The sequence below is a fragment of the Mustela erminea genome, chromosome 7 (assembly GCF_009829155.1).
Source record: "Mustela erminea isolate mMusErm1 chromosome 7, mMusErm1.Pri, whole genome shotgun sequence".
In the NCBI taxonomy this organism is placed as follows: domain Eukaryota; kingdom Metazoa; phylum Chordata; class Mammalia; order Carnivora; family Mustelidae; genus Mustela; species Mustela erminea.
The window spans coordinates 115,442,567-115,467,936 of NC_045620.1; the positions used below are offsets into that span (position 1 = coordinate 115,442,567).

General features: G+C 35.7%; 1 protein-coding gene across 3 annotated transcripts in view; it reads right to left on the minus strand.

Moving 5' to 3' along the window:
• Window positions 1-25,370, minus strand: part of STRN (striatin) — a 102,521-nt gene that overhangs the window by 52,674 nt on the left and 24,477 nt on the right. For all 3 annotated transcript variants that reach the window (XM_032353006.1, XM_032353005.1, XM_032353007.1), the window contains exons 2-3: window positions 12,038-12,141; window positions 3,983-4,056 (exon numbers count right to left, since the gene is read on the minus strand). In XM_032353006.1, the coding sequence (XP_032208897.1) occupies window positions 3,983-4,056; window positions 12,038-12,141 (178 nt within the window). The remainder of the gene's footprint in view (window positions 1-3,982; window positions 4,057-12,037; window positions 12,142-25,370) is intronic.

Below are 25,370 nucleotides of genomic sequence, written 5' to 3' on the forward strand. Positions count from 1 at the left end.
CACGTATGTGTTGTGGCTACTTTCATGTTAGGATGTCAGAGTTGAGTAGCTGCAACAGAGCACATATGGCCTAAAAAGCACAAATAGTACTATCTGGCCCTTTACAGGAAAAGTTGGCTGGCCTGCTCCAGACCACAGCCTATCCCCTCACTTTTACCCATTAGCCTCCTTTTGTCCTCACTTCCTTTCCTTTCGAGTTTCAGTTCACAGTCTACGACTTCAACTATTCTTTAGTCTATGTCCTCAAATTTCTTGTCCGTCTGGTCTCTCCATGAATTCAAGAATTTTTACCCAAGCTGTCAAGGGTGCAAACCAATGCATGCATATGAACTCACAATCACACTCCTCAACTGGATCCTTAGCTTTTCCCAATCCTACTGTTTGTGATCAGTTTGCTCTCCTGCTCTTATTTTAAACTTCTCTACTTTTCTTAAACCTTTCATACACTCTAAGTAGGTAATCCAGTCCCACACATAAAGCTATCACATTAAATACTCCCCACCAAAGTGAAGTCCAAACCTACAAATCCATCACCTAATGTTTCCATTCTTTCTTGAGAATAAAAGACATGCTCCTCCCACCATTCTTTGTCCTTCCGATTCTATCTTTTCTATTTCATTTTTATTTGCTCCTCTTCTAAGAAACACATCTCCCCCCCCCAACACACACACTTTCCTTGACCCCGTGTACCCTTTAAGCTATCCCTCTCTTTCACCTTCACAATCTAAGCTTCCTGAAAAGATAACTGTGGCTTAGTCTTCATATTCTACTCATATCTTTGTTTCTACCCTTTTCTCCAGAACTGCCCACAGTAATGACCCATGCATCACTAAATCTTAAAGCTACTCTTTAGAACCTCTGGTTATTAATCATAGTGCTTTAGAGTCCTTACTTCTGGAATCCCTCTCTTCTCCTGGTTTCCATCCTACCATGAAGATAATTCTTATTATTTCCTTTTCCACTTTCTATTCTTCTACCAGTCCTCAGAGCTCCAATCCAGGTCCTCCTCTCACTCTGAATAAAGTCTGGAGTTGGAGGGTCTTGGGGGAGGCGCCTCCTCCTCCTCTCCAATGACCTGAGTGCCTTTGGGAACATGTACTGACGCCTCTCCAATGCATACATCAGACCCACACTTTCAGTTTGAGCTCCAGACCCAGAGAGCCAGCATCTACCAGCCATCTTCACTTGATTGCCTAACTAATACATCCAAAAGTGATTTATCTTTCAATCTTCCAAATCTACTTCCGATCTAGTTTGGGAACTAGAAGTGTGGGGGTCATCTTTGAATGTCCCCTTTTTTTTAATCCCCTACATCAAAACTGGAACTCATTCCTGCAGATTCTACTCCGGAAGAATTTTCTCAACACAACACCCCCCTCCCCCCGGTCTCTTGACGTCCAGTCAGTGCCCTGGTCAAGGCACCCTTCTTCATTCAGCCAGGAGGCAGCAACAGACCTCTCACTAGTCTCCCCACCAAATCAGCTGCTCTCTGATCCACCTGCTACACTGCTGCTTGTGGGATCTAAGAGAAAGCTGATCCTTCAAATACCTTCTCAAAATTCTTAGGATAAAATGCAAATTCCTTAAAATATTTTACAAGACCCCTGTAAGGTACTTCATAATCTGCCCTGCCCCCTTCCCCTGCTGTGTCTAGAAATATTCCTTGCCTCCCTTTCTCTATTAGCCAGTTATTTTATTTCTCAAATGTGCCAGATTCTCCCCTCTGCCTTCCTCCCACCTCTCATTCAGCAAATATTTAGTAAATTCATTTTCCCTGGCCAATTCTTAATTGTCCTTCAGATGTTAACTTTAAACACCATTTGACTACTTAGGACCAGATATTGTGCTCCATAACACCTATTATCTTCCCCATTATACATGTCATTTTACTGTAATCACTTTTTTTTTAATCTTCACTGTAAAAATTCAATAGGGCTACCTTTTTCACTGCTATCTTTTTCACTGAATTTGATGCTGGGTCTGACAAACATTACATATTTAGTATTTTTATTTATATTTATTTATTTACTTAAAGATTTTGTTTATTTATTTGACAGACAGAGATCACACGCAGGCAGAGAGACAGGAGGAAGCAGGCTCCCCACTGAGCAGAGAGCCTGATGCGGGGCTCAATCCCAGAATCCTGGGATCACAACCTGAACCGAAGGCAGAGGCTTTAACCCACTGAGCCCCCAGGTGCCCCATATTAAGTATTTTTAAATAAACAGTGAAAGATCAATAGATGAAAGCATACTAGGTACTAACCATGTGTTGTATACTAAGAAAATAAACCTGAAAGCTGTGAATTATTTCCACTATTTTCCCAGTTTCAGATAAGCAGCAGAGCAATCCCCGAAAGATTAATACCACAAGTATTTAAAGTATCAGGGCAGAGATGAACTTACATGCATAAGAGTCAAACTTTTTCTAGAACCACACTATTTACTTATAAACATAAACAATTTGCATACATTGCAACTAGACTTTTATACTCCTAAAATAATATCTAAAAATAAGGAAACAAACTTTTTTTTATATAGAAGTTCTGAGTAAATCATTTCTATGAATCAGACAAGATACTTTTAGGACAGCCTTTAACAAATAGTTTAAATTTAATACATTTAAGTGCATCTCAAGTCAAAAGGAGAGACATCAAAGTAAGACAGAACAATTTAAAAAAAAAAGAAAAAATAGGCCAATGATCAACTGTTACTGCTCTAAATCTCAAGGCTTCATTATTCAGCTGGGGAAATATGTGAACATTACCACACTGAATTGAACTTTAAAGTTAGCAGCACATTTAGAACTTACTTTATAAGGTTTTTTTCATACATTGTCAATCACAGAAGCAGTGTGGTAAAATGGGATTAATATGAATTTTGGACTTTTATAGGTTGGGGACAGCTGGCTGGCTGAGTCAGAAGAGCATGTGATTCTTGATCTTAGGGTTATGAGTTCGAGTCTCACCCTGGTGTAGAGATTACATAAACAAACAAACAAACTTTAAAAATATATATGAATGTTGGGAGTCATTATACCTGGGCTCAGATCTATATTCCCATTACTTAATAGTTGTGTGATCTTATGCAAGTTTCTCCACTTCTCTGAGTTCAAATTTCACATAGGTAAAATAAGAACAATATCATCTTTATGAGCAACTATTTTAAGAATTAAGGTTTACATACATAAAACCCCTAGTAAAAGGCATATACTTTAGCCAATGATAGAAACAATAATTGATATCTTCAGATATTTGATCTAGAAATTTAATCTGAAATTATGTCAAAACATACTCATTTGAAACATAACTTTTGAACAAGTTTTCTTACTGTTATACCTACTAATAAGTCAATTAAATCTATACCCTTAATATCTGATTGTTTACAAAGTGCTATTTTTGTAGAGGGGAAGAGGAAGGTAGGAGAAAAAAAAAAAGAAGAAATAACACAAAAAGATAATAAATGTTTCAGCTGTTAAAAGATGGTCTGACTGCAGAATCTTCTGTGCATAAGAAAATCCAAGAATAATTCTGCACCTGCAATTGAGGGATTAGGTTGAAGGGATTAGGAATTCCCTGTACTTGAGAAAGTATCTCTGAACTCTGTCATTCCTTCTCTTTCTCTCGGGATTTCAAGGGCATCATGTGCTTTGTACTGCACATCTTGAAGTTCCCATTAATACTGGGAAACCCAGCAAGACACAGTTATGTTAGTGTGTTACCCCATGAATTCTGATCCTTCCAGGAAGTATAGAACATAAGCAGAAAATGGGAAACTAAAAGAAAGGGGAAGAGGAAAAAGAAAGGAAGGTAATGGAAAATCACCTAAACAACACTAAATGATTAGCGCTAATAAAGTAGGTCAGAAAAAATCACTAATACACAAATAATTAGAAATTAATTTGCAGTTAAAAATATTGCTGCTACAAATATTAGATGTCAACTTCTTTTTAATCATTTAAACTTCCTTTAAAATTAGCTTACCAGAATCATAGCTTGGCGGCTTCATATCTCCCTGATTCAATTCTGTTCCATATTTCAACTTGTGGTATTTGGCTCTAACAAAGAAATAAGAAAATACAAACCATCTTAAACATATTTAAATGAGCTTGAGGATATGTAACAGGAGTAGTCATCGGTATACATTAGTCCTGGCTACCTTTCAAAACAGCCTTCCACGATGTCAAAGTGGTCATCATTATTATTTTTTTTTATTGTTACACCATTAAGTGTCATTATAACAAATAAAAGAGTAACACTGGGAATCATAAATCTTTCTATAATTACATATCACATTCTACTTTCTATAGTATTCAAATTTCCTTGATGATTGCCAAAGTACAATTCTACTATCAAAGGCAGTAAATAAATTTGGATCATGAAATAAACTTGTAGAAGACTAACCTTTCTCAAAATTGATGTATTTATAAAAAGAAAACTCATCTAATGATATGTACATACAATGGAACATTATGCAGCCATAACAAAAGAGTGAGATCCTGCTACTTGTGACAACATAGATGGATCCAAAGGGTATCATGCTAAGTGAAATAAGACTAAGACAGACAAATACCAAGTGGTTTCACTCATATGTAGAATCTAAAAAAAAAAAAAAAAAGAAAAAACAAACAAAAAAAAAAAAGAAAGAAAAGAAAAAACAAACAAAAAGCAGAATCAGAACAGAGAATTACCAGAGGGAAGGGTGGTGGGGGAATGGGCAAAATGGGGGAAGGAAGTAGGAGATAAAGGCTTGAGTTATGGAATGAATAAGTCACAGGAATAAAAGGTACAGCACAAGGAATACAGTCAATGATACTGTAATAGCACTGTATGGTGACACATGGTAGCTACATTTATGGCAAACATAGCATAACATATAGAGATATTGAATCACTGTGTTGGACACCCAAAACTAATGTAACATTGTGTATCAACTATACTCAAAAAAATGTTTTAAGTAATCTATAATACTCTGTGCCTTGTCAGGCAATTATGATTTATCAAGTATGCATTACAGTAAACAACCCAAAGGAGGGAGTGTTGAATAAGATATTTCAACAGGAATGAACAAATTTTCTTAATAGTCAAGATATCCTTTGCCTTTTCAGGAAGAACTGTGAACAGAAATTCGTATCTACTTCTCTTTTAAAGCTAGCTGAATATAATTATTTCTGGCTAACCTGATTTCACCATTTCAGATTTAACCATCTGAGACCAGAAAAGTAATCCAGATAAAGTAAAAATTTTAAAGGTCAACCCAAAATGGTCATACTTACATAATGCATTTATGTATTTTGACTGATTTGCTTCCCTAAAATATTGAGGACTTTTATAATAAATATTAAATGTAATAAGGTTAGGATAACAACAACAATAATAATTTGAAAAACCAAAGTAATAAAGTGATAAAGAAGGAATGAGGGGATAATATACCCAAATTTCAAGTTAATTTTTTTATAAAAAACTAATTGAGCATGTAACATAAATTAGTTTTTGTATTTCAAAAAAGGGCTAGAGGAAATAGAAATTCTTTGGTCAAATGGGCAAAGTACTGGGATTCATATTATTTTGCAGCTATAACAGAAAAATCAAGTTTATATAAAGGAGAATCTTAAGAAAACCTATGAAAATTAAAGACAGCTGTGTTCTATTTAAGGTAGGTAGCAAGTATATGAGCATATTATATATTAGTCTTTTTACGTTTTGCATATGTACAAAATGTTTTGTAATAATATGCACCTATTAAAAATAAAAAAGAATTTTAAAAAATTTTTTATTAACATATAATGTATTACTTGCCCCAGGGATACAGGTCTGTAAACCATCAGGTTTACACATTTCACAGCACCCACTATAGCACATACTCTCCCCAATGTTCATAACCCAGCCACCCTATCCCTCTCCCCCACCTCCCAGCAACCCTCAGTTTGTTTTGTGAGATTAAGAGTCTCTTACAGTTCAAAGTAAAAAAGATTATTTATTTTATATACGTGTTTTTATATATACATATATATATGTATATACTTCATATGCATAGAAGATTTCTGGAAAAATACATGATGCATAAGATATTAGCAAGATTTCCTTTGGTAAGGGAATGCAATGCATAAGGAAGACTATACCATGTTATTTGGCTAATTAACAACATGCATATATTTCTTCTTTTTTAAAAAATTTTAATAAATACTTTTGTTCCAAATTAACTAGAATATCTTTTTCTCTATTCCCAATGTTTCTGTTAATCACAAAGATTTCATAACCAGATCAAACATTTCCTAGCCTATTTCAACGTATTTGTAATAATGTTGATTATTAGAGAATATAGCCACTTAATTTTACTTAGTTACCAGAAAGTAAACAAGGTTCTTAATGTAACTGTCAATCTTCAGATTTTTCATCTACCAACACAAAGTTATAATACCTCCTAAAAGTCAAATAGCAATTGAAAGGAACTGGTCTGAGGATGGAATTAAAGTAGCAATAAAATATTATGGAGCATATATATATATATATATATATATATATATATATACACACATATATGAATGTGTGTGCGTGTGTTTGTGTGTATAGGAAAAAACAAAATCTTTCTACACATGAAACGCTGCACTACAGCGCATTCTAGTGGTCTTGGGAAAAACTGCAACAGAGTTTATATAAAAGGGGAACAGAAAATATTCTTTACAATGTATGTAATAAAAATAACATACTATGAACTAACAGTTCATTAAAAAAAGACACAGACAAAGTAAGTAAAGAACTGTTGCGTTTACCACTGGCTGCATTCCCTTAAGGCAGGGTCTCCCTACTAAACTGTTAAATTCACTGAAAAATAATTTACTCACAGAAATTTCTCAACTTAGTAACATTCCTTTTGAAGCCAACATGCCAAATACTTTTCTCACTCATATTGTTTCCCATGGTTTTATTTTTTTTTAAGATTTTATTTATTTGACAGAGAGAGACACGGTGAGAGAGGGAACACAAGCAGGGTGAGTAAGAGAGAGAAAAGTAGGCTTCCCAGAAAGCAAGGAGCCCAATATGAGACTCAATCCCAGGATCCTGGGATCATGAGCCGAATGCAGATGCTTAATGACTGAGCCACCCAAGCGCCCCGTTTCCCATGGTTTTAATACTTCATCTCACAATGTTACCTACCACAATCTTACTCCCTTATCTTTTTGTCTAAATGTGACTGTAAAATTAATAGCAGAGCTCATGCCTATAAACTCTATGTCTAATACATAGCTTGGCCTCCCAATTGGCCTTTATTGGATAAAAGAGCATAAAAGTTGTGTAATAATAAAGAAGTTCCATTATAGTTTTGTTCCCAAGTCTCTTATTATAAATAATGTGGTAGGAATATAACATAGCATCCGAATCACATTTTAAATGTTGATGCTAAAAATAATTTTATTAAATCAAGGAACTGTTTCTGAATTCTTCTGACATCTCAGGCACAGTACTGGCTGCTGGGAATAACCTGCAATTTATATTGATTAAAGGTGGAGGCAAGGAGATGCCTAAGAGATAGAAATTGAGTAACAACAGCAAACTGTGATAAGAGTTATGAGTTTTATCATATGTTATAGGAATTCAGATAACAGGTTATCTAATTCTGTCAAAGGTGGTGTCAAGGAGAACTACCAAAAAAAGATAACATATGAGATTTTACCTAAACCTCAAAAAACTTCAGTATTTGTCTGATTTGGACAAATACAGACAAATACAGAAGAGTATTTCTGTCAAAAGAAAAAGTGGGGGAAAAAATACTCCATGGGCCCAAAAAAAAAAAAGTGTGTGTGTGTGTGTGCGCGCGCACGTGGTGTGTGTGCGTGCACACGCATGCACGTGTGTATACAGAACTAGGAAGGGCCCTGGCTGTAAGAGGTTTTATTAAGATCTTTGAAATTAGCTAGGTATTTTTAAGCAGGGATATAACACCTGTATTTCAAAAAAATGAATCCTACAAATGTGGAAGATCAATTAGAATATGGAAACATCAGAGGCAAGGGGGACATTTTTTAGTTTTTACAGTAGTGCAGATTAAAGAGAGAAATGGGGAAAAAATGGAATGTTTCAGAATTGTATCTTATATAGTATTTAAGGTTCTTCAGTATAGAAGTTCCTGAGTAAATCTTAAACACTACGTATTTTTGAAATTTGCTCATTTTGCATATTCCATCACACTTTAAGGAATGCCTTGAAAAATTCCTGACTAGGCGAGTAATCTTTCTGTAATGTTAAAGATTCAGTTTCACTTAATTTTGGATCTTTTTAAGTGGGACTACTTAGAAAATCTGTAGCACAGCAATTCTAAATCATGATCCTTATACTTAGCTATGTCAGGGTAAATGACAAGATGTCTAGAATTCGCTGTTCTAAAATAGATGAAGATGAAGCAAGACTGACAGGAACATTAACTGTTGAGGCTTGGAGGTGTATATAAAAGATATCGGTCTCTCTACATTTATGTTTCAAATTATGCTCAATAAAAGAAACCTTAAAAATTCTTGGCTTAAAGTATTAGAAAAAATAATTTCAGAATCAAAAGAATGGAAATGTTCTCGAACTCCAAAATTTTTTAAAATTCCTGGCATTAAAGCATTAGAAAAATAACTTCAGAGTTAAAGAACTGAAATGTTTAAGAGCTCTAATCCACAAAGAAATGCTTTTTTATTTCTTATTATACTTAAATAGTGCCATAACATCAGGAATAATCTCAAATCATTCAGTAAATTTCAAAAGATACAAAATCAGTGACTATTCTCAAGAATTCCATTAGTTAAAAAAAAAAAAAAAATCCCTAGACCCAGCCAGTTATCTCTTCTGCTCTTCAAAATCAAACTACTTGAAAAAAATAAGTGACGGTATCTGTCTCTACTTTATCTGTCCTTCTCAGCCCTCAATCCCCTGTGATCTGGTTTATGTTCCTGCTACCTCACTGAAACTATTCTGGCAAGTCCAGCAAGCTCCTACCTGGCAAATATAGATGACTGCTTTCAGTTTTTCAGTTTACTTACTTTGAGTCTGTTTGGCATCTGCAATTGTCCAACTCCCGCCTTCTTCAGCTTGCTTCCACTATACTGCTCTCTCTTCCTTCTCCAACCATTCCTTTGCTGGCTCTTCCTCCCTCTGCCTCAAACATTTCCATCTCCTGTGGCTCCGGATGATTCTCTCTTCTCCCATAATACTTCTTCTGCTTGCTTCAACTACTCCTATAACTTTATCCACAATATTTATCGTTCCCAAGTATATACCTCTAGTCCTCAGTCCCACTCCCATATCTGTTTTTCAACACTTACTTCTTAATCTTTAATTCATATAACTTATAAAACTTTCACTCAAGCCAGAAACTTCTATACCTCTATACTCAATCCTCTCTAATTTTTATGAATTCTATTTAAAATGTTTCATAGCGGGACTCCTGGGTGGCTCAGTTGGTTAAGTGGCTGCCTTTGGCTCAGGTCATGATCCCAGCGTCCTGGGATCGAGTCCCACATTGTGCTCCTTGCTTGGCAGGGAGCCTGCTTCTCCCTCTGCCTCTGTGGGCTACTCTGTCTGCCTGTGCTCGCGCTCTCTCTCTCTCTTTCTCTCTGACAAATAAAATCTTTAAAAGTAAATAAATTATTAAATTAAAATTAAAAAAATAAAAAAATGTTTCATAGCCTCCTCTATTCCAGCAGCTACCATATTGTAATTTCTCATCCTGCTTCTATTAACAGATTTTTCCATTCCATCCCCCATAATGAGTGGTGATCTTTCCAAAATCTATTTTATACTATTTCATGCTCCTTTCAACTGTATGACAACTAAATACAATATGTATCCCTAGACTGGATCCTGCACCAGGAAAAAAGTACTGTAAAATATAGTACTATAAAAGTACTATAAAAATCATTACTGGGACATTTCATGGGAAAAAATTCTATTAAGATCATAACTGGAACATATGAATATGGGCTGTATTAGATAACAGTGCTATATCAACATTAAATTTCCTTAATTTGATAAAGAGTTATAATTGTATAAGGGAATCTCCTTGCTCTTAGAAGAAATATACTGAGGTAAACAGGGGCAAAGAGGTATAATGTCTGTATCTAAGTAGCAAAGGATTCAGGAAAAAAGCAATGTGCCTACAGAGTGAACATACCAGTTAATACAGCAAAATGTTGTCAACTGGGTGAATCCGGGTAAAAGGCACGTAGCTCCTGCAACTACTGTTAGCTTGAGAAATTTTAGATTAAAATGTTTTGAAAAACTTTCAGTGTTCCCTATTATATGGAAGAGAAAAGTCTGAACTCCTTAGTTAAGTTCTCCATGATCTGGCTCTTGCCCACGTCTACCATTATCACTTATCAAATCACAACTACATCCTACCCTCCACACAGTGACTGCAAATTTCTGTAACACACCAAACTGCTCTGTTCCCTGTCAAATATATCCTCTCTACCTCCTGAACTTTGCCTATCTGGCAAATGCCTTATTTTTATGATGCTGTTGAAGTCTCAGCTCCTCTCCAATTATATCCTTGCTTCTGCCTCCACCTTCTAGAACCAAATAACCACTCCCTTGTGACCCCACTGTACTCTGTACAGATATCTCCCATAGCACCTATCATAGTGAACTGCACTTTTGTGGTTTATAAGTGTGTTTCTTGCTACTCTGAGCCCTTAAGGATAAGGACGGTGGCCTATGTTTACACTCAACTCTAGCACAGCACTTAAGTTGGATGGATACATTAATGAAATGTTTAATGATAAGGGACACACTCATACACACACACACACACACACACACACACACATCCCTAGTTACTTTAGTATAGGTATATTTTAATTCTTCTGTATTACAAAGATAGAATAATGTACCGGTAAAGAGTATAGATTTCAGAATCAGACAGACCTGAGGATCTGAATCACAGCTCTCCTACAACTTTGTAATTCTATTCAAGTTACTTCGTTTTTAAAACTCAGGGCCTGGTACACAGTAGTTAATAAATAGTTGCCATTATTAATGTTATTACTTTCTTTTTGATGATGTCTATAATTAGATTGCTTAAAACCTAAAATACTCCCAAACTGCATATTTTTTAAAAAAGTAGTTGCCCTCTCTCCACCATCTCTCCAATACAGCTTTCAATCAATCTCTCCAGGAATAAAAAGAATCATCTATTTTTTATTTTGTGCCATTCAAAGATCCCAAGTAAAGGTGAAAACAAGTTCCATAAACTTTAATCTGCTTCTTAGTATTCACAGATATTTTCTGTTAAATGCTATTTTATGGCAGTTTTGCAAACAGCCCATCCATTAACTTCAAAGAAAGGAGAAAAGCATGTGATCAAAACAAGCAAAATAGAGAATTTCAATATTGCCTATCAAGTACTCAATTATCAGAAACGAAAAATTATCTAAAAACAAAAATTCCAAAGACCACTGTAATTCATATAAAAATTTCCAAAATTCTCATCTATGACCTGCTGTCCTTTACTTGTGATCCAAGCTTTGTTACTAGAGTATCTTAGACACTAGCAACATGGAAAGATAAGGTTCACTTCGGAGAGATAGGAATAGCTGATAGCAAAGGAACAAAATACCAGAAAAGTCTAGAAAAAGATAAAAAGGTTCTCCAGACAGTCTACATTTTTTCCCAAAGAAAACATAACAAATTAAATAATATTAGTTGATGAGGGAGTAAGCATCACAGAAATTGCCTTTACAACTCAAAAACAATTTCAATTCCATAAAGAAATGGATAATGACAGCTCAGAAAGCATATAAGTTTCTTTAAAAAGGACAGGACAGAGGGAAAATGTGAAATTTTTAAAATAAATCATATAAATCAGTTTATTGGTCATGATTACTAAACAATCACAAGAACATTAAATTAACATATTATAACCATTTTAAAATGTGTAATACAGATACTATTTCCTGAATTTGAAAGTATTAAGTATTAAAATTTGGATTTGTTTTAGGAATGACAGAAAAATTACTCCAATCTTTACACAGAACATCATCTTCCATTTCACTGAATTACCTTTCCTGTTTAAGAGCGTACTCCAGCATTTTGATCCTCCTCACAAGATCTTTCTTCAAAATTTCTTGACCCTTTCTTTCCCCCTGAAGGAAAGCAATCTGGGCCTAAGTAGGGAAAAGAAAGACAAAGCTAAGATTAGACCAAAGTAAAAAACTGTTTAACCCAGTTGAAGACAGAAACTTTGGGAGACAGGACACTTAGATACAAATACACTTCCTTTTACATATGTGTCACAAGGTATTTAAATATATAGAACGGCACTGATTGCAAGGAGGGAAAAAAAAGTTTTTTTAAAAAAAATATGCATTTTACTTCAGATCAGGGATATTACAACAGGTAGACTGTATCCTCTAAGATTCTATAATCTAAAACAACCAATATAAATGCAGACATTAAGCAAAGGGTACAGTACAGTTTGCTCAAGTGTTTGTGGCATTGAGGGGGCTTCTCTTTTATAAAAGTGAGGATGGGGAAAGGGTATGGTAAAATCCTGAGTTCTTGTAATACCACTGCAAAGTAACAGTTCTCAGAACTTCACCACATATGTAAATCTTATGATGGATTTAAAATTGTTTTGAAAGACTTTATTCTGGACCTCCCCCACAAACAATAAACAGCTGCCTTTTCTCAATCCACACCTTTCACTCCACCCCCTTTTAGGAGATTTTTTAATATGCAGGAAAAAAGTAAAAGTTCAAAAAAGGAAAATCAGAAACCACAGCCCTCTATAGGTTCCTGGCCCCTTCAAGGAATAATTAAAGAAAAAACCCTACATTTTAACATGTAAACAAACCATAAAATTTTCATCTTCAGTAAAACAGCTAGCAAGAATGGCTTTCTTGAATATCTAAAAGGACATTTAGAATTGAAATAATATCTTCCACTTAAGGAACTGAAACTATGTTACACCACTAGAGTTACACCACTAGAATACCACTAAGAATAGGGCAGAAAGGACTGAAGGGCCCTCAAGGATAGCCATCAATTTCACTATTCTCATAGGCTTTCCCCCTCCATTTCTATTACATTAATGCAGATAACAATTATTTATATTTCCACAGTGCTTTCTATTTAATTGAGCAAGAACTTATATTTAATGATGACCTTAACACATCCTTAAGAAACTGGATTGTCCAACTAAAGTTTAGTGAGTGAACCACTAAACTTACTTCTACTCTGTTTGAGTAACACTCCTTTCTATGTTTTTAGTACCATATTGAACACAAAATCCAATTTACCAAGGATCTTATAATTTTCTTTTTTCTTTAAAGATTTTATTTATTTATTTGACAGATGGAGATCACAGAGAAGCAGGCAGAGAGAGAGGAGGAAGAGCAGGCTCCCTGCTAAGCAGAGAGCCCGATGAGGGGCTGGCTCAATCCCAGGACCCTGGGATCATGACCCAAGTCAAAGGCAGAGGCTTTAACCCACTGAGCCACCCAGGCGCCCAGGATCTTACAATTTTCAAGATACAAGTAGTGCTGGTTTTGTTTTTATTTCAATAAGCTCTTAAAATTGCAATTAAAGAAGAGTTATTTTTTCTTACAGAATTAAAAATACTCCAAAAACAATCATAGAAGAGAAGACATCAAATATCTATACTACCCAAACTTAATGATCATAAAACCTTTGAAATTATGTATTCTGCAAGGAGATTCATTATTTTATGTAAGCATAATAATAATACATTGCATTTAAAGCTGATAAAAATGAGGGGTGGCTCAGTCAGTTAAGCTTCAACTCTTGATTTCAGCTCAGGTCATGATCTCAGGATTGTGAGATAGAGCCCCGAGTCAGGCTCAGCACTGGGCATGAAGCCTGCTTAAGATTCTCTCTCCCTGGGGGGCCTGGGTAGCTCAGTCAGTTAAGCATCTGCCTTTGGCTCAAGTCATGATCCCAGGGTCCTGGGACTGAGGCCCCCATCTGACTTCCTGCTCAGCAGAGAGCCTGCTTCTCCCTCTCCTCTCTGCTCATGCTCTCTCTCTCACTCTCTATCTCTCTCTCCCAAATAAATAAAATCTTTTAAAAGAGAGAGAGAGAAATTTTCTCTCTCTCTCTCTCCCTCTATCCCTCATCCCCATCTGCCTCACACCCACCTGCTAAAAAAAAAAAAAGAAAGAAAAGAAAAGGAATAATAAAAGCTGACAAAAATGAAAGCCTTGTCAAAAGGATATGATAGCCCAACTTCTTTGACCAAACAATGCTTTGGCATAGAATTCTATATACTCTTCAATATGGCTTTAATAAAAACAATAACCTAGCCATATAATTATAAAAATCAAAGTAATGACAAAATCAATGACCAATTTCTTCCTCTCTATATCCTTTGGCTAGTTTTGTATTTTTGCCACCATCATGGTTCCTGGATGATTCTGAAACTTCAGTCCATAATACTGGAAAGTCTTTACTGTGATTAAAAACTCCTTGTTTTCCCAGTACACTTGCTTCCCCATCCTTCTACCAATTCACATATTGGATTAGCTAAATATTTAATAAAAACAAAAGACTTAGGGGTGCCTTAGTGGCTCAGTGGGTTAAAGCCTCTGCCTTTGGCTTAGGTCATGATCCCAGGGTCCTGGGATCAAGCCCAGCATCCAGCTCTCTGCTCTTCAGGGAGCCTGCTTCCTCATCTCTCTCTCTCTGCCTACTTATGATCTCTGTCAAATCAAAAAAAAAAAAAAAAAAAGGATCTAGAACTGTTTTAGAGAAAGATTACAGAGAAGATGGAGTTGCCTAGAAAGATAAATAAAAAAGAATAATAATATTAGTGATTTTTTTCTTGGTGATCACAGATCACCTCTGTGATACTTCTTTCTGCCAAAGATGCATAATCTGAAATCAATCATAAGGAAATATCAGGCAAATTCAAGTTGAGGGACATTTTACATTAACTTTCTTGTAATGTACAAAAGTGTCAGGTCATAAAAGTCAAGGAAAGACTGTTTTAGATTGAAGGAGCCTAAAAAAACATGAAAACCAAATGTAATACAAGATTATGAACTGAATTTGGCTATAAAATGATATTATTAGGACAAGTGATGAAACATAAATGGAGTCTGAAGATTAGATGGTAGTAATGTATCAGTATTAATTTCCTGATTTTGATGGTTATATATGGTTACATAAGATAGTACTTGTATAGAGGAAATAAACACTAAAGTATTGGGTGGGAGGCAACAGCCTATTAGGCTGGCTGGCAACTTACCCTCAAATGGTTCAGGAAGGAAAAAATTCTGTGTATTACCCTTGCAACTGTTCTGTCAACATAAGATCTTTTTTTTTTTTTAATTTTGAAATAAACACTAGGCCAACTACCTTAATATGATAAGATACAAAAAATTCAATTCGAAGTCAGCATCATGTATAATAGAAAAACCCAAGAAATACGGACAATCGGGAACAAAAAAGGATTGCCATTTTTTACCACAAATATTTAACCATATCCTGGAGGTAGTAGTTAATGTCATCTGTCAAGAAAGAAAAAAGTTTAAAAACTGAAAAAAGAAAATAAAATTAACATCATTTGCAAATGATATGAGTAGATACTATGAAAATCCAAAGAAACTGACTATAAAGTCTTACAAAATATAGAGGAATTTGAGTAAAGGCTATATATAAAAATAATAAATTAAAACCCAGGAGCTATAAATAATAGATATAATGATAGAAAACAATCCCATTTATAATAACAAAAATAAGATGATTAGAATAAAACTTCCAAGAAAAAAATAAAATCTAAGCAAAGAATACAGCACATAATTCTAAAGTACACATGGAAAAAATAAGCAAAATAAATTATTCAGGGTGCCTGGGTGGCTCAGTGGGTTAAGCCGCTGCCTTCGACTCAGGTCATGATCTCAGGGTCCTGGGATCGAGTCCCGCTTCAGGCTCTCTGCTCAGCAGGGAGCCTGCTTCCTCCTCTCTCTCTCTCTCTGCCTGCCTCTCTGCCTACTTGTGATGTCTCTCTGTCAAATAAATAAATAAAATCTTAAAAAAAAAAAGTCTTATAAGGCATCGTGAAAGTTCTAGCATTCATTTTCCCTGAAGATAACTCCAAAGTTTTCTTTTCGGATATATGAGCCATTACTGTTAGGTTTCCTTGTACAGATAAATGGATGCATGATGACTTAAAATTTTAAAAGATGAATTATTTTATTTGTAACACTTGAAAACTATTTTCATACCTTATCTACTTGATCAAATTGAGTTTATTTCTTTTTCTAATTTTTTTCTCAATATTTCAATTGCATGTCTTAATCTTTTGTTCTTGGAACTCTGGAAAGTTCAGAAGAATTCACTCTGAGAATGTTGAGGTGACAGTAGTGCAGGCAGAAGCAAGAGTTTTAAAAAGTAGGCAAATTGTAGCTCAATAGTTCATAGAGAAGTATAGCTATAAAATAAATAGGTAACTGAGTTCATCACTATTCCATATTACTTAACAGTATTGGAGGCTAGGCATAGATTTGTTCCCTAACTAGAGAACTCTCTTATTTCAGAAGGAATTCTGTTGTAGTGATGTGCAGGGAGAACTTTAAGGGACCCTTTGGACCATGCATTTTTCTGTCCTGTCCTTGTTGCTGAATACTCCCACTACATTACCTTTGTGTCTTGAGTTTTCCAAGTGGTGTTTCATTCATGGTTTTGCACTGTCATCTTAGTTCATTTGTGAGAATGCTGTGCTCTTTAGGGATATAAACTACTCAATCTCTTGGTGATTGTTTTTTCTCCTTTGTAAAAATAATGTAATTGGATTAAAACATCCAAGACAGGGGTGCCTTGGTGGCTCATGACCTCTGCCTTCGGCTCAGGTCATGGTCTCAGGGTCCTGGGATCGAGCCCTGCCCCCGCCCCTGCTCTCTGCCTGCCTGCCTGCCTACTTGTGATCTCTATCAAATAAATAAATAAATAAAATCTTTAAAAAAATAAAAAAAACATCCAAGACAAAGTCTACAAACTGGTGACTTGTGGAGCCAGATCTGGTGAATGAATTTGTTCTGCTGTAATTGGCTTTACATTTCTCAATGAAGAGACTTCTATGCATAGCAACATGCCTGTGGTACAGCATTCAGAAGGTGTAAGGACAGACATGGATATTTGAAGGTAGTTTTAACTCCTGTTCCTCTTTCTCCCATCCATCTAGTTACTTTCTTTGGAGATGTTCAGAACGACCGCATGTTTGTGAATCATTCCAGAGTTATTACTTATACATAGAAGCATAATAGTATATTTACCTTTTTGTTTTAAACCAAATGGTTGCAAACTATATACTTTGTTCTCTGTCTTGCCTTTTTGTTTTTCCATTTAATCTATCTTGGGAATCATTCTATATCAATATACCTAGAACTGTCTCCTTTGTAACAAAGCATAACATTCCTTTGTGTAGATACAGCCCACTATCTTTTGATTTTTCCTTTCTTTCCTTCCCCCACCTCCGTTCCCCCTCCTGTCTTTCTTTCAGTCTTTTTTCCCCTTATGTCTCTCCTCCCCTTTCTGCCTTTTCAATTAAATAAGCCAATTCAAACAATAGTATCCTTCCATATTAGTATTCAGGGGTTTTGAATAATTTATTTATTTATTTTGTAAAAGATTTTATTTATTTATTTGACAGAGATCACAAGTAGGCAGAGAGAGAGGAGGAAGCAGGCTAACTGCTGAGCAGAGAGCCCGATGCGGGACTCGATCCCAGGACCCTGAGATCATGACCTGAGTCGAAGGCAGCGGCTTAACCCACTGAGCCACCCAGGCGCCCCCTTATAAGATTTTTACATTATATACCTAGAATCAGGCCCTCATTTCCTAACCATTAGAAATAAAAAGATTAGGGACACCTGGGTGGCTTAGTTGGTTAAGCCGCTGCCTTTGACTCAGGTCATGATCCCAGAGTCCTAGGATAGAGTCCTGCATCGGGCTCCTTGCTCGGCAGGGAGCCTGCTTCTGTCACTGCCTCTGCCTGTCTCTGCCTCTCTGCCTGCTTGTGTGTACGCACTCTCTCTCTCTGGCAAATAAACAAAATCTTTAAAAAAGAAAAAAAAAAAAGAAATAAAAAAGACTGGGGGACCTGGGAGGCTCAGTCGTTAAGCATCTGGCTCAGGTCATGATCCCAGGGGCCTAGGATCTAGCCCCACATCGGGCTCCCTGCTCAACAGAAAGCCTGCTTTCCCTCTTCCACTCCCGTTTGTGTTGTGTTCCTGCTTTCGCTGTCTTTCTCTCTGTCAAATAAATAAATAAAATCTTAAAATGAAAAAAGATAAAAACAACAACCGGAGATATTACGATTTGAGTCTACATAGTAAACAAAAATTAATTTTTGTATTATTTTTCAATTCCAATTTGTCAAAAGGATATAGATAAGGAATATAAATCTGTTTTATCTAAGCAGGTTTATGTGCATAATGCAGGAATATCTAAAAAAACAAATTATTTTAACTGTACCTTAATTTTGAAACCTTGTACTCTAAAATTTAAAAAGGGCTCAAATTTGAAACTGATAAAAAAGAAATTTTAAAACTGAAATCACCAAAAATATATTCAAAAAGAAAAATACACAAAAAATTAATTTGGGTTGGACACTTTTCAGTTGTTTCTTGGTCATCTGCTATGGGAGGGAAAGAGCACTCACTTTTACAAAAATGTAAAGTACAAGAAAACTTGACCAATTCAAGCTTCTCACTTTGAATTTGAGCACAAACTCACAAACAGAGAAATACTTGAAAAGTAAAAGTGAGTAATACAGTTTACTTAGGCTAAGAAATAGCATACAATGAAGTTTCAATAATTTGCTTTATATCTTAACATCTTCAAAAACCATACATATCTATTCCTTCTGAAAAGCCTTGGATTACATTATTCTCTTAAATTCAGCCTGCCAGTTGGCTTTCTCTGGCATGCAACTGTTGCCTCTAGATAGCCCGCTCTCCTAAAGACTGTGTGACATTAAACTTTACCAGGGGAATTACCAAGAGGACCCACTAAAACACAGACTTCCTGAGCCAGGCCCCACCCTCAGTCTGAAGTGGGGCCTAAGAATTTGCATTTCTAGCAAGTACCCAGGTGATGTTAATACTGCTATTCTGGGACAACACTTGGAGAACCACTGACCTACACCATCTGTGACATAGTTAGAAGGCCAAAAATAAAGCAAATAGGCCGTTAAAGAACAAGGAACTGAGCTGTCCCAGAACCCTAGCTCTCTACTCCACAGAAGTGGTCTTATATAGGCCCTCAAGCTGACAAACAAGGACACATTAGCTTTTTTGATTCTCTTCCAAATTTCTTGTTTATGACTATATTTTTAGCAGTCTCGTGATTAAAAAAAAAACAAAACTGACCATTTTTCATTTAGGTTAATCACACTGTTAGGGAATACCTACTACCCACCACAGTCCAAATTACTATAAAGAATATAGGAAAGACAAAACTAAGTTCCTAGTCACAATGCACCTCCAATGTAAGGAGAGTACAAGACCAGAACACGTAGGTATAGAAAAAAAGCTAAGACCAGACAATGCGATGTCCAAAAAATGAGGATTTGAATCATAAATTTATTGAATATTCACATTTATTCATTTAACTGAGCACTGCTTTGCACCAGCGAGTTAACAATGGGGCTATGACAGCAACAAAATAAAACAGAGCTCACCGTCCAGTGAATGAAACCTGTATGCTGAACAAAATATAAGTAGATCAGTAGTGTATGTTGTATGCAACTAGAACCAGAAACACAGTTATAGACAAAAACACTAATATAAAAATAAACACAAAATAAGGGCATCTGGGTGTCTCAGTCAGTTAAGTGTCCAACTCTTGATTCTGGCTCAGGACATGATCTCAGGGTGGTGAGATGTGAGCTCAGTGGGGAATCTGAGATTCTCTCTCTCCCTCTCTTCCTCCACCCTTTCTCTCTCTCTAAAAATTTTTTTAAAAAATCTTTAAAAATAAGGGACACCTGGGCTGCTCAGTTGGTTGGACGACTGCTTTTGGCTCAGGTCATGACCCTGGAGTCCCGGGATCAAGTCCCGTACTGGGCTCCCAGCTCCACAGGGAGTCTGCTTCTCCCTCTGACCTTCTCCTCACTCATGCTCTCTCTCACTGCCTCTCTCTCAAATAAATAAAGAATAAGTAGACACAAAATACAGTGAGAGATACCTATTCAACTCTGGGGTCAAGTACATAACTGTTGTTCATCTCAGAAACTGCATTTTAATCTAGTATTAACTTTACAGCTTGCTTTATCTTTCAACAAATCAGTTTCCTGAAATTGTCCTCATAAATTCTGTACCATTATTTTTATTTATTCATCTAGCATTACTTTCCAAAAAAGATGAGTAATTCTTTTTTAGATGACACATTATGTCTGAAATGCTATAGGAGATAGTGGTATATTCTATCACCTCAATCCCTCCATCCCTAAATGTATGATTAAAAATATAGACTGTCCTACACAAGAAACTCTCCACTGCCCAAATTCACACTTAAAACACTAAATTAATTATATGCATATTATCAACTCATTGCAGGATATAAATAACCATACATCAGGTTTCTTGAATCCTCACAAAGCTTCCCTCTTGCCCCCAACCAATCAATTCCCAGAGCATGCCCTCCTATCTCTCAAATCTTTACAAATTTTCTAATGTTTGCACAAAGAAAAAGAAATTTCAGTTACAAAAAAACATACACATACACATATACAAATGTATTAGATCAATATTGTACACTATAAACTTGCACAATGTTATGTCACACATACCTCAATAAAGCTGGAAAAAAGAAAAAATATATATATATATATTCATACACATACATAGAGTGGAGTGAGAGAATAAGATACCAATCAAGAGGAGAAGCTGTGGATGTGCAGTATAATAAACCTGACATTCACTGATTCAATATTCACAGTTATCACTGTTTGAGAGACACTCAGAAGAAATTCCGTTTAAGACAATAAGAAGCCAGAGGCCAGATCCAGAGTAAAATGAGTGAGCCGAGCCCTAAATAAGCATTCACATCTCAAAGTTCAAAAGCAATAACTATTTTTTTTTAACTGAGTTTTCTTCATTCAAAAATGTCTCCCACTCCCAACCCCAGAGAAAGCTAACAGCTAGCACAAGTGAGAAAAATATAAGGACTAAGAAAGTAACAGTTTCTTAATCAGGAAAGAAGGAAGTGTCAAATTTGGTAACAGCTTGTAACTATGAATGTGAACAAGACCACCAAATGTTCTATATAAAAAAAAAAAAAAAAGGAAGAAAAGAAACATTACTGACTCAGCAAGTGCTCAACCTAAGCAAAATCTATTCATCAAAAGAAATAGAACTTTCATTAATACCAAGAAGAATATTAACTTCATAGGAATATTATATATAAGAAACATGAATCTCAAAGAAATATAATTCAGAGGAAGCAAGGATCCCACACAAAGCCCTCTTAATTTTAAAATTTGAGGATGCACAAAGGTCTCAAAGTTTCCCTTGCAAATTTGAGGATGCACAAAGGTCTCAAAGTATCCCTTGCAAATGACGAGTTTTCTATAGTGTATCATTTTCTTAATGGTTAAGAAAACTGCAAAGGAGGGCGCCTGGGTGGCTCAGTGGGTTAGGCCGCTGCCTTCAGCTCAGGTCATGATCTCAGGGTCCTGGGATCGAGTCCCACATCGGGCCTCTACTGCTCAGCAGGGAGCCTGCTTCCCTCTCTCTCTCTCTGCCTGCCTCTCCATCTACTTGTGATTTCTCTGTCAAATAAATAAATAAAATCTTTAAAAAAAAAAAAAGAAAGAAAAGAAAAGAAAACTGCAAAGGAGTTCTAAACATGTTTTAAACCAAATTACCTTTTGATAGGTATACAATCTCTAAAGAAGCAGTCTTCAAGGGGCAACACTTTTCATATTTAAGACATTCATTCAATATGTTGAATTAGAACCTATAAATTTAAGGTGTTATGAAACTAAAGCCCAAATTCTTCCCAATGGAATTTAAGGCTATCTACAATCTGTTCCCAACTCACCTGTCTAGCTATGTCTCCCACATTCCCTTCTCACATATCCCTTGCTCCAATCAAAGCAGACCATCTTTTCGTTTTCAGATACGGCCTGAACTCTCCCAGGCCCAGGCCTTGGCTTACGCTCTGTTCGTCATCCCCACTACCTTCTTCAAACGCCCTTCTGAAATTTCAAATTCTACCAATGCCAACTCTTAGCCTATTTAGCTTAAAGTAATCCCTCCCTTCTAGGAAGTACTCTGAAGAGTACTTATTATTTTCTATTAAAGAAAAATACCTCTATGTTTAAATACTGTTTTACTACTTTACGGCACTTAAACTAATGTTCAGTCAGGAAGCAAGAAAATAAGCACTTTGGAGTACCAGGCATTCTGCTAAACACAGTTTAAGTATTTAACTAATCTAATTTTCTGTGTTATTACTGTTTTTATACCATCATTTTCATGGAGTTTATTACAGAAGAAACAACAATAATAATAATTGAGTAAAAAACCAATTCAAGCAAATTTGCCGTAACTTACTTAATCATTGTAACAGATCTTGTGGACTGGCTACTCAAAACACAAATTCCCAACCTCTTTCTACTCTGCAATGTCCCACAATAGAATCTGGAAAGTAAAATTCACACTTTCTTAGTTTCTGTTGTGGCCACACATGGCTATGTAACCAATGAAATACATATGGCTATCAGCTGGGGATGCAGAGAAGGTACTTATGGGAAAGTTTATCATTCACAGATAAGAGACACACCCCCAAAAACATTCAAACAAACCTATTTGCTGCTTTCCACTCTGGTCCTGATATCTGTAATTATAGCCCTCCTGTAACCATAACGTAACAGGAAGACAATAAGCCAGCAGACTCGGGGATGAAGAATGGCAGAGGAGAATAATAGAAAAGGCCTAGTTACTTTATGTTATCACTGAATAACTATACCAGCTTAAGTCAGAGAAAAGGACTACCCACCACCAGACTTATGGAAAAAATGTGACCTTTGTTATGTCCGTGTTAACAGGGTTTACTTGCTGCCAAAAGCATTCCTGATACTCATTTCACTATAGCTGGGCATTCAGACAGTAATTTTTCATTATTACATAATAAATTGCTAATGATGTTCTTCATGCATATAGACTTTCTAAGCTTTTCATTTTAATTCCAGCATAGTTAACATACAGCGCTATGTTAGTTTCAGGTGTACAATATAGTGATTCAACAGTTCTACACATTATTCGATGCTTCTCATGATAACTGTACTCTTTAATGCCCATCACCTATTTCACCCACCTTCACACACCTCCCTTCTGGTAACCATCAGTCTGTTCTCTATAATTAAGAGTTGGTTTCTTGGTTTGTCTTTTTTTTTTTCTCCTTTGCTCATTTGGTTTGTTTCTTAAATTCCACAAATGAGTGAAATCATATGGTATTTGTCTTTCTCTGACTGACTTCACTTAGCATTGTACTCTAGACCCATCTATGTTGTTGCAGATTTCATTTTTTATGGCTGAATAATAGTCCACTGTATGTATATATGTATGTTTATGTGTGCCTCATATATATATCTCACATCTTCTTTATCCATTCATCTATTGATGCACACTTAGGTTGCTTCCGTAATTTGACTATAGTAAATAATGCGGCAATAAACACAAGTGTCCATGTATCACTCTGAATTACTGTTTTTGTATTTGGGGGGTAAATACCTAATAGTGTGATTACTGGATCATAGGGTAGTTCTATCTTTAACTTTCTGAGACCTCCACACTGTTTCCCACAGTGGCTGCACCCATTTGCATTTCCACTAGCCAAGGCATGAGGGTTCCTTTTTCTCCGCATCCTTGCCAACATTGGTTGCTTCTTGTGTTTTTTATTTTAGCCATTCTGACAGGTGTGAGGTGATATCTCATTGTAGTTTTGTAGTTTTCATTTACATTTCCCTGACAATGAGTGATGTTGAGCACCTTTTCATGTGTCTGTTGGCAACCTGTACATCTTCTTTGGAGAAATGTCAATTCAAGTCTTCTGCCCATTTTTTAAATTGGATTATTTGTGGGGCACCTGGGTAGCTCAGTAGTTACAGGCCTGCCTTCAGCTCAGGTCATGATGTCAGGGTCCTGAGATCAAGCCACATGTCAGGGGTCCCTGTTTGGTGGAAGGCCTGCTTGTCCCTCTCCCACTCCCCTGCTTGTGTTCCCTCTCTCGCTGTGTCTCTCTGTCAAAATAACAATCAAAATCTTTTAAAAAAATAATAAATTGGATTTTTTTTTTGAGTGTTGAGTTGTATCAGTTCTTTATATATTTTGGACACTAATCTTTTATTGGATATGTCATTTGCAAATACCTTCTCCCATTCAGTAGGCTGCCCTTCATGCATATAGACTTTTAAGGGAATTATTTATTTCTCTGGGAAAGACTGCAACAAACTGAATTATTAAGTCAATGTCTGTTTCCTGATAGATACTGATCAACTGATAATACCAACAACAACGTATGAGAGTAAAGTTTAACACAGTTCGGCTAGCATTGGGTGTTGTTACTGATTTTTAAACACTCATAAACATTCATTGCTTTAATGAATATTTCTTTTAAGATAATAATATTGTCTAGTTTTCCAGAACCATCCAAATACTCATTAAGAGAGTAGTTCAATAAGCTATATTTTGATTGTTTTAAAAAAAATTCTTCTTCCTCATTAAAAAATACCATTAAATGGGAAAAAATTCAAATTTTATGTAAATATATAAAAGAAATACCAGCAGATCCATTCCTTTACCCAATTCCACTACCTAGGGTTAACCAAGGTGAACAGTTTCCTGAATTTTCTTGTGAACTTTCCTGTATGCAGAGACAGAAAGATAAGCAAAAATGACATCTGTTTTGGTTACATAATTACTGAAAGTGCAGGAAATACAACTATACATATGAAAATACACAACATTAATGAAAGCTATCGTTTACTGAGCTCTTCCTATGTTATATTTTCTAAATAAGTGGTTTCTTAACTCATTTCACTGCCACACAAAAAACACAAAATAGTTAATTATGTACAAACCAATCATATTTAAAACATAAATGTATATACTAACAGAGATCTGAAGACAAAACACAGATGCTAGAGGGTTCAATTCAGAGAGCTTATAGTGAAGGAGGGTACGACTGAAATGTAAGTTTAATTGTTGCTGATTTACTATTAAGGTGGGCACTCCTTGTAGGCAGTAGGCAAGACAGGACTTGAGCCTCCAGACTAAAAACATATTTAGTAAACTTGATTTTCAAACACACAAATCCATAACATCCCAAATCAATTAAAGTAGCTACAAGTATGTGTGTATCTAAAGAT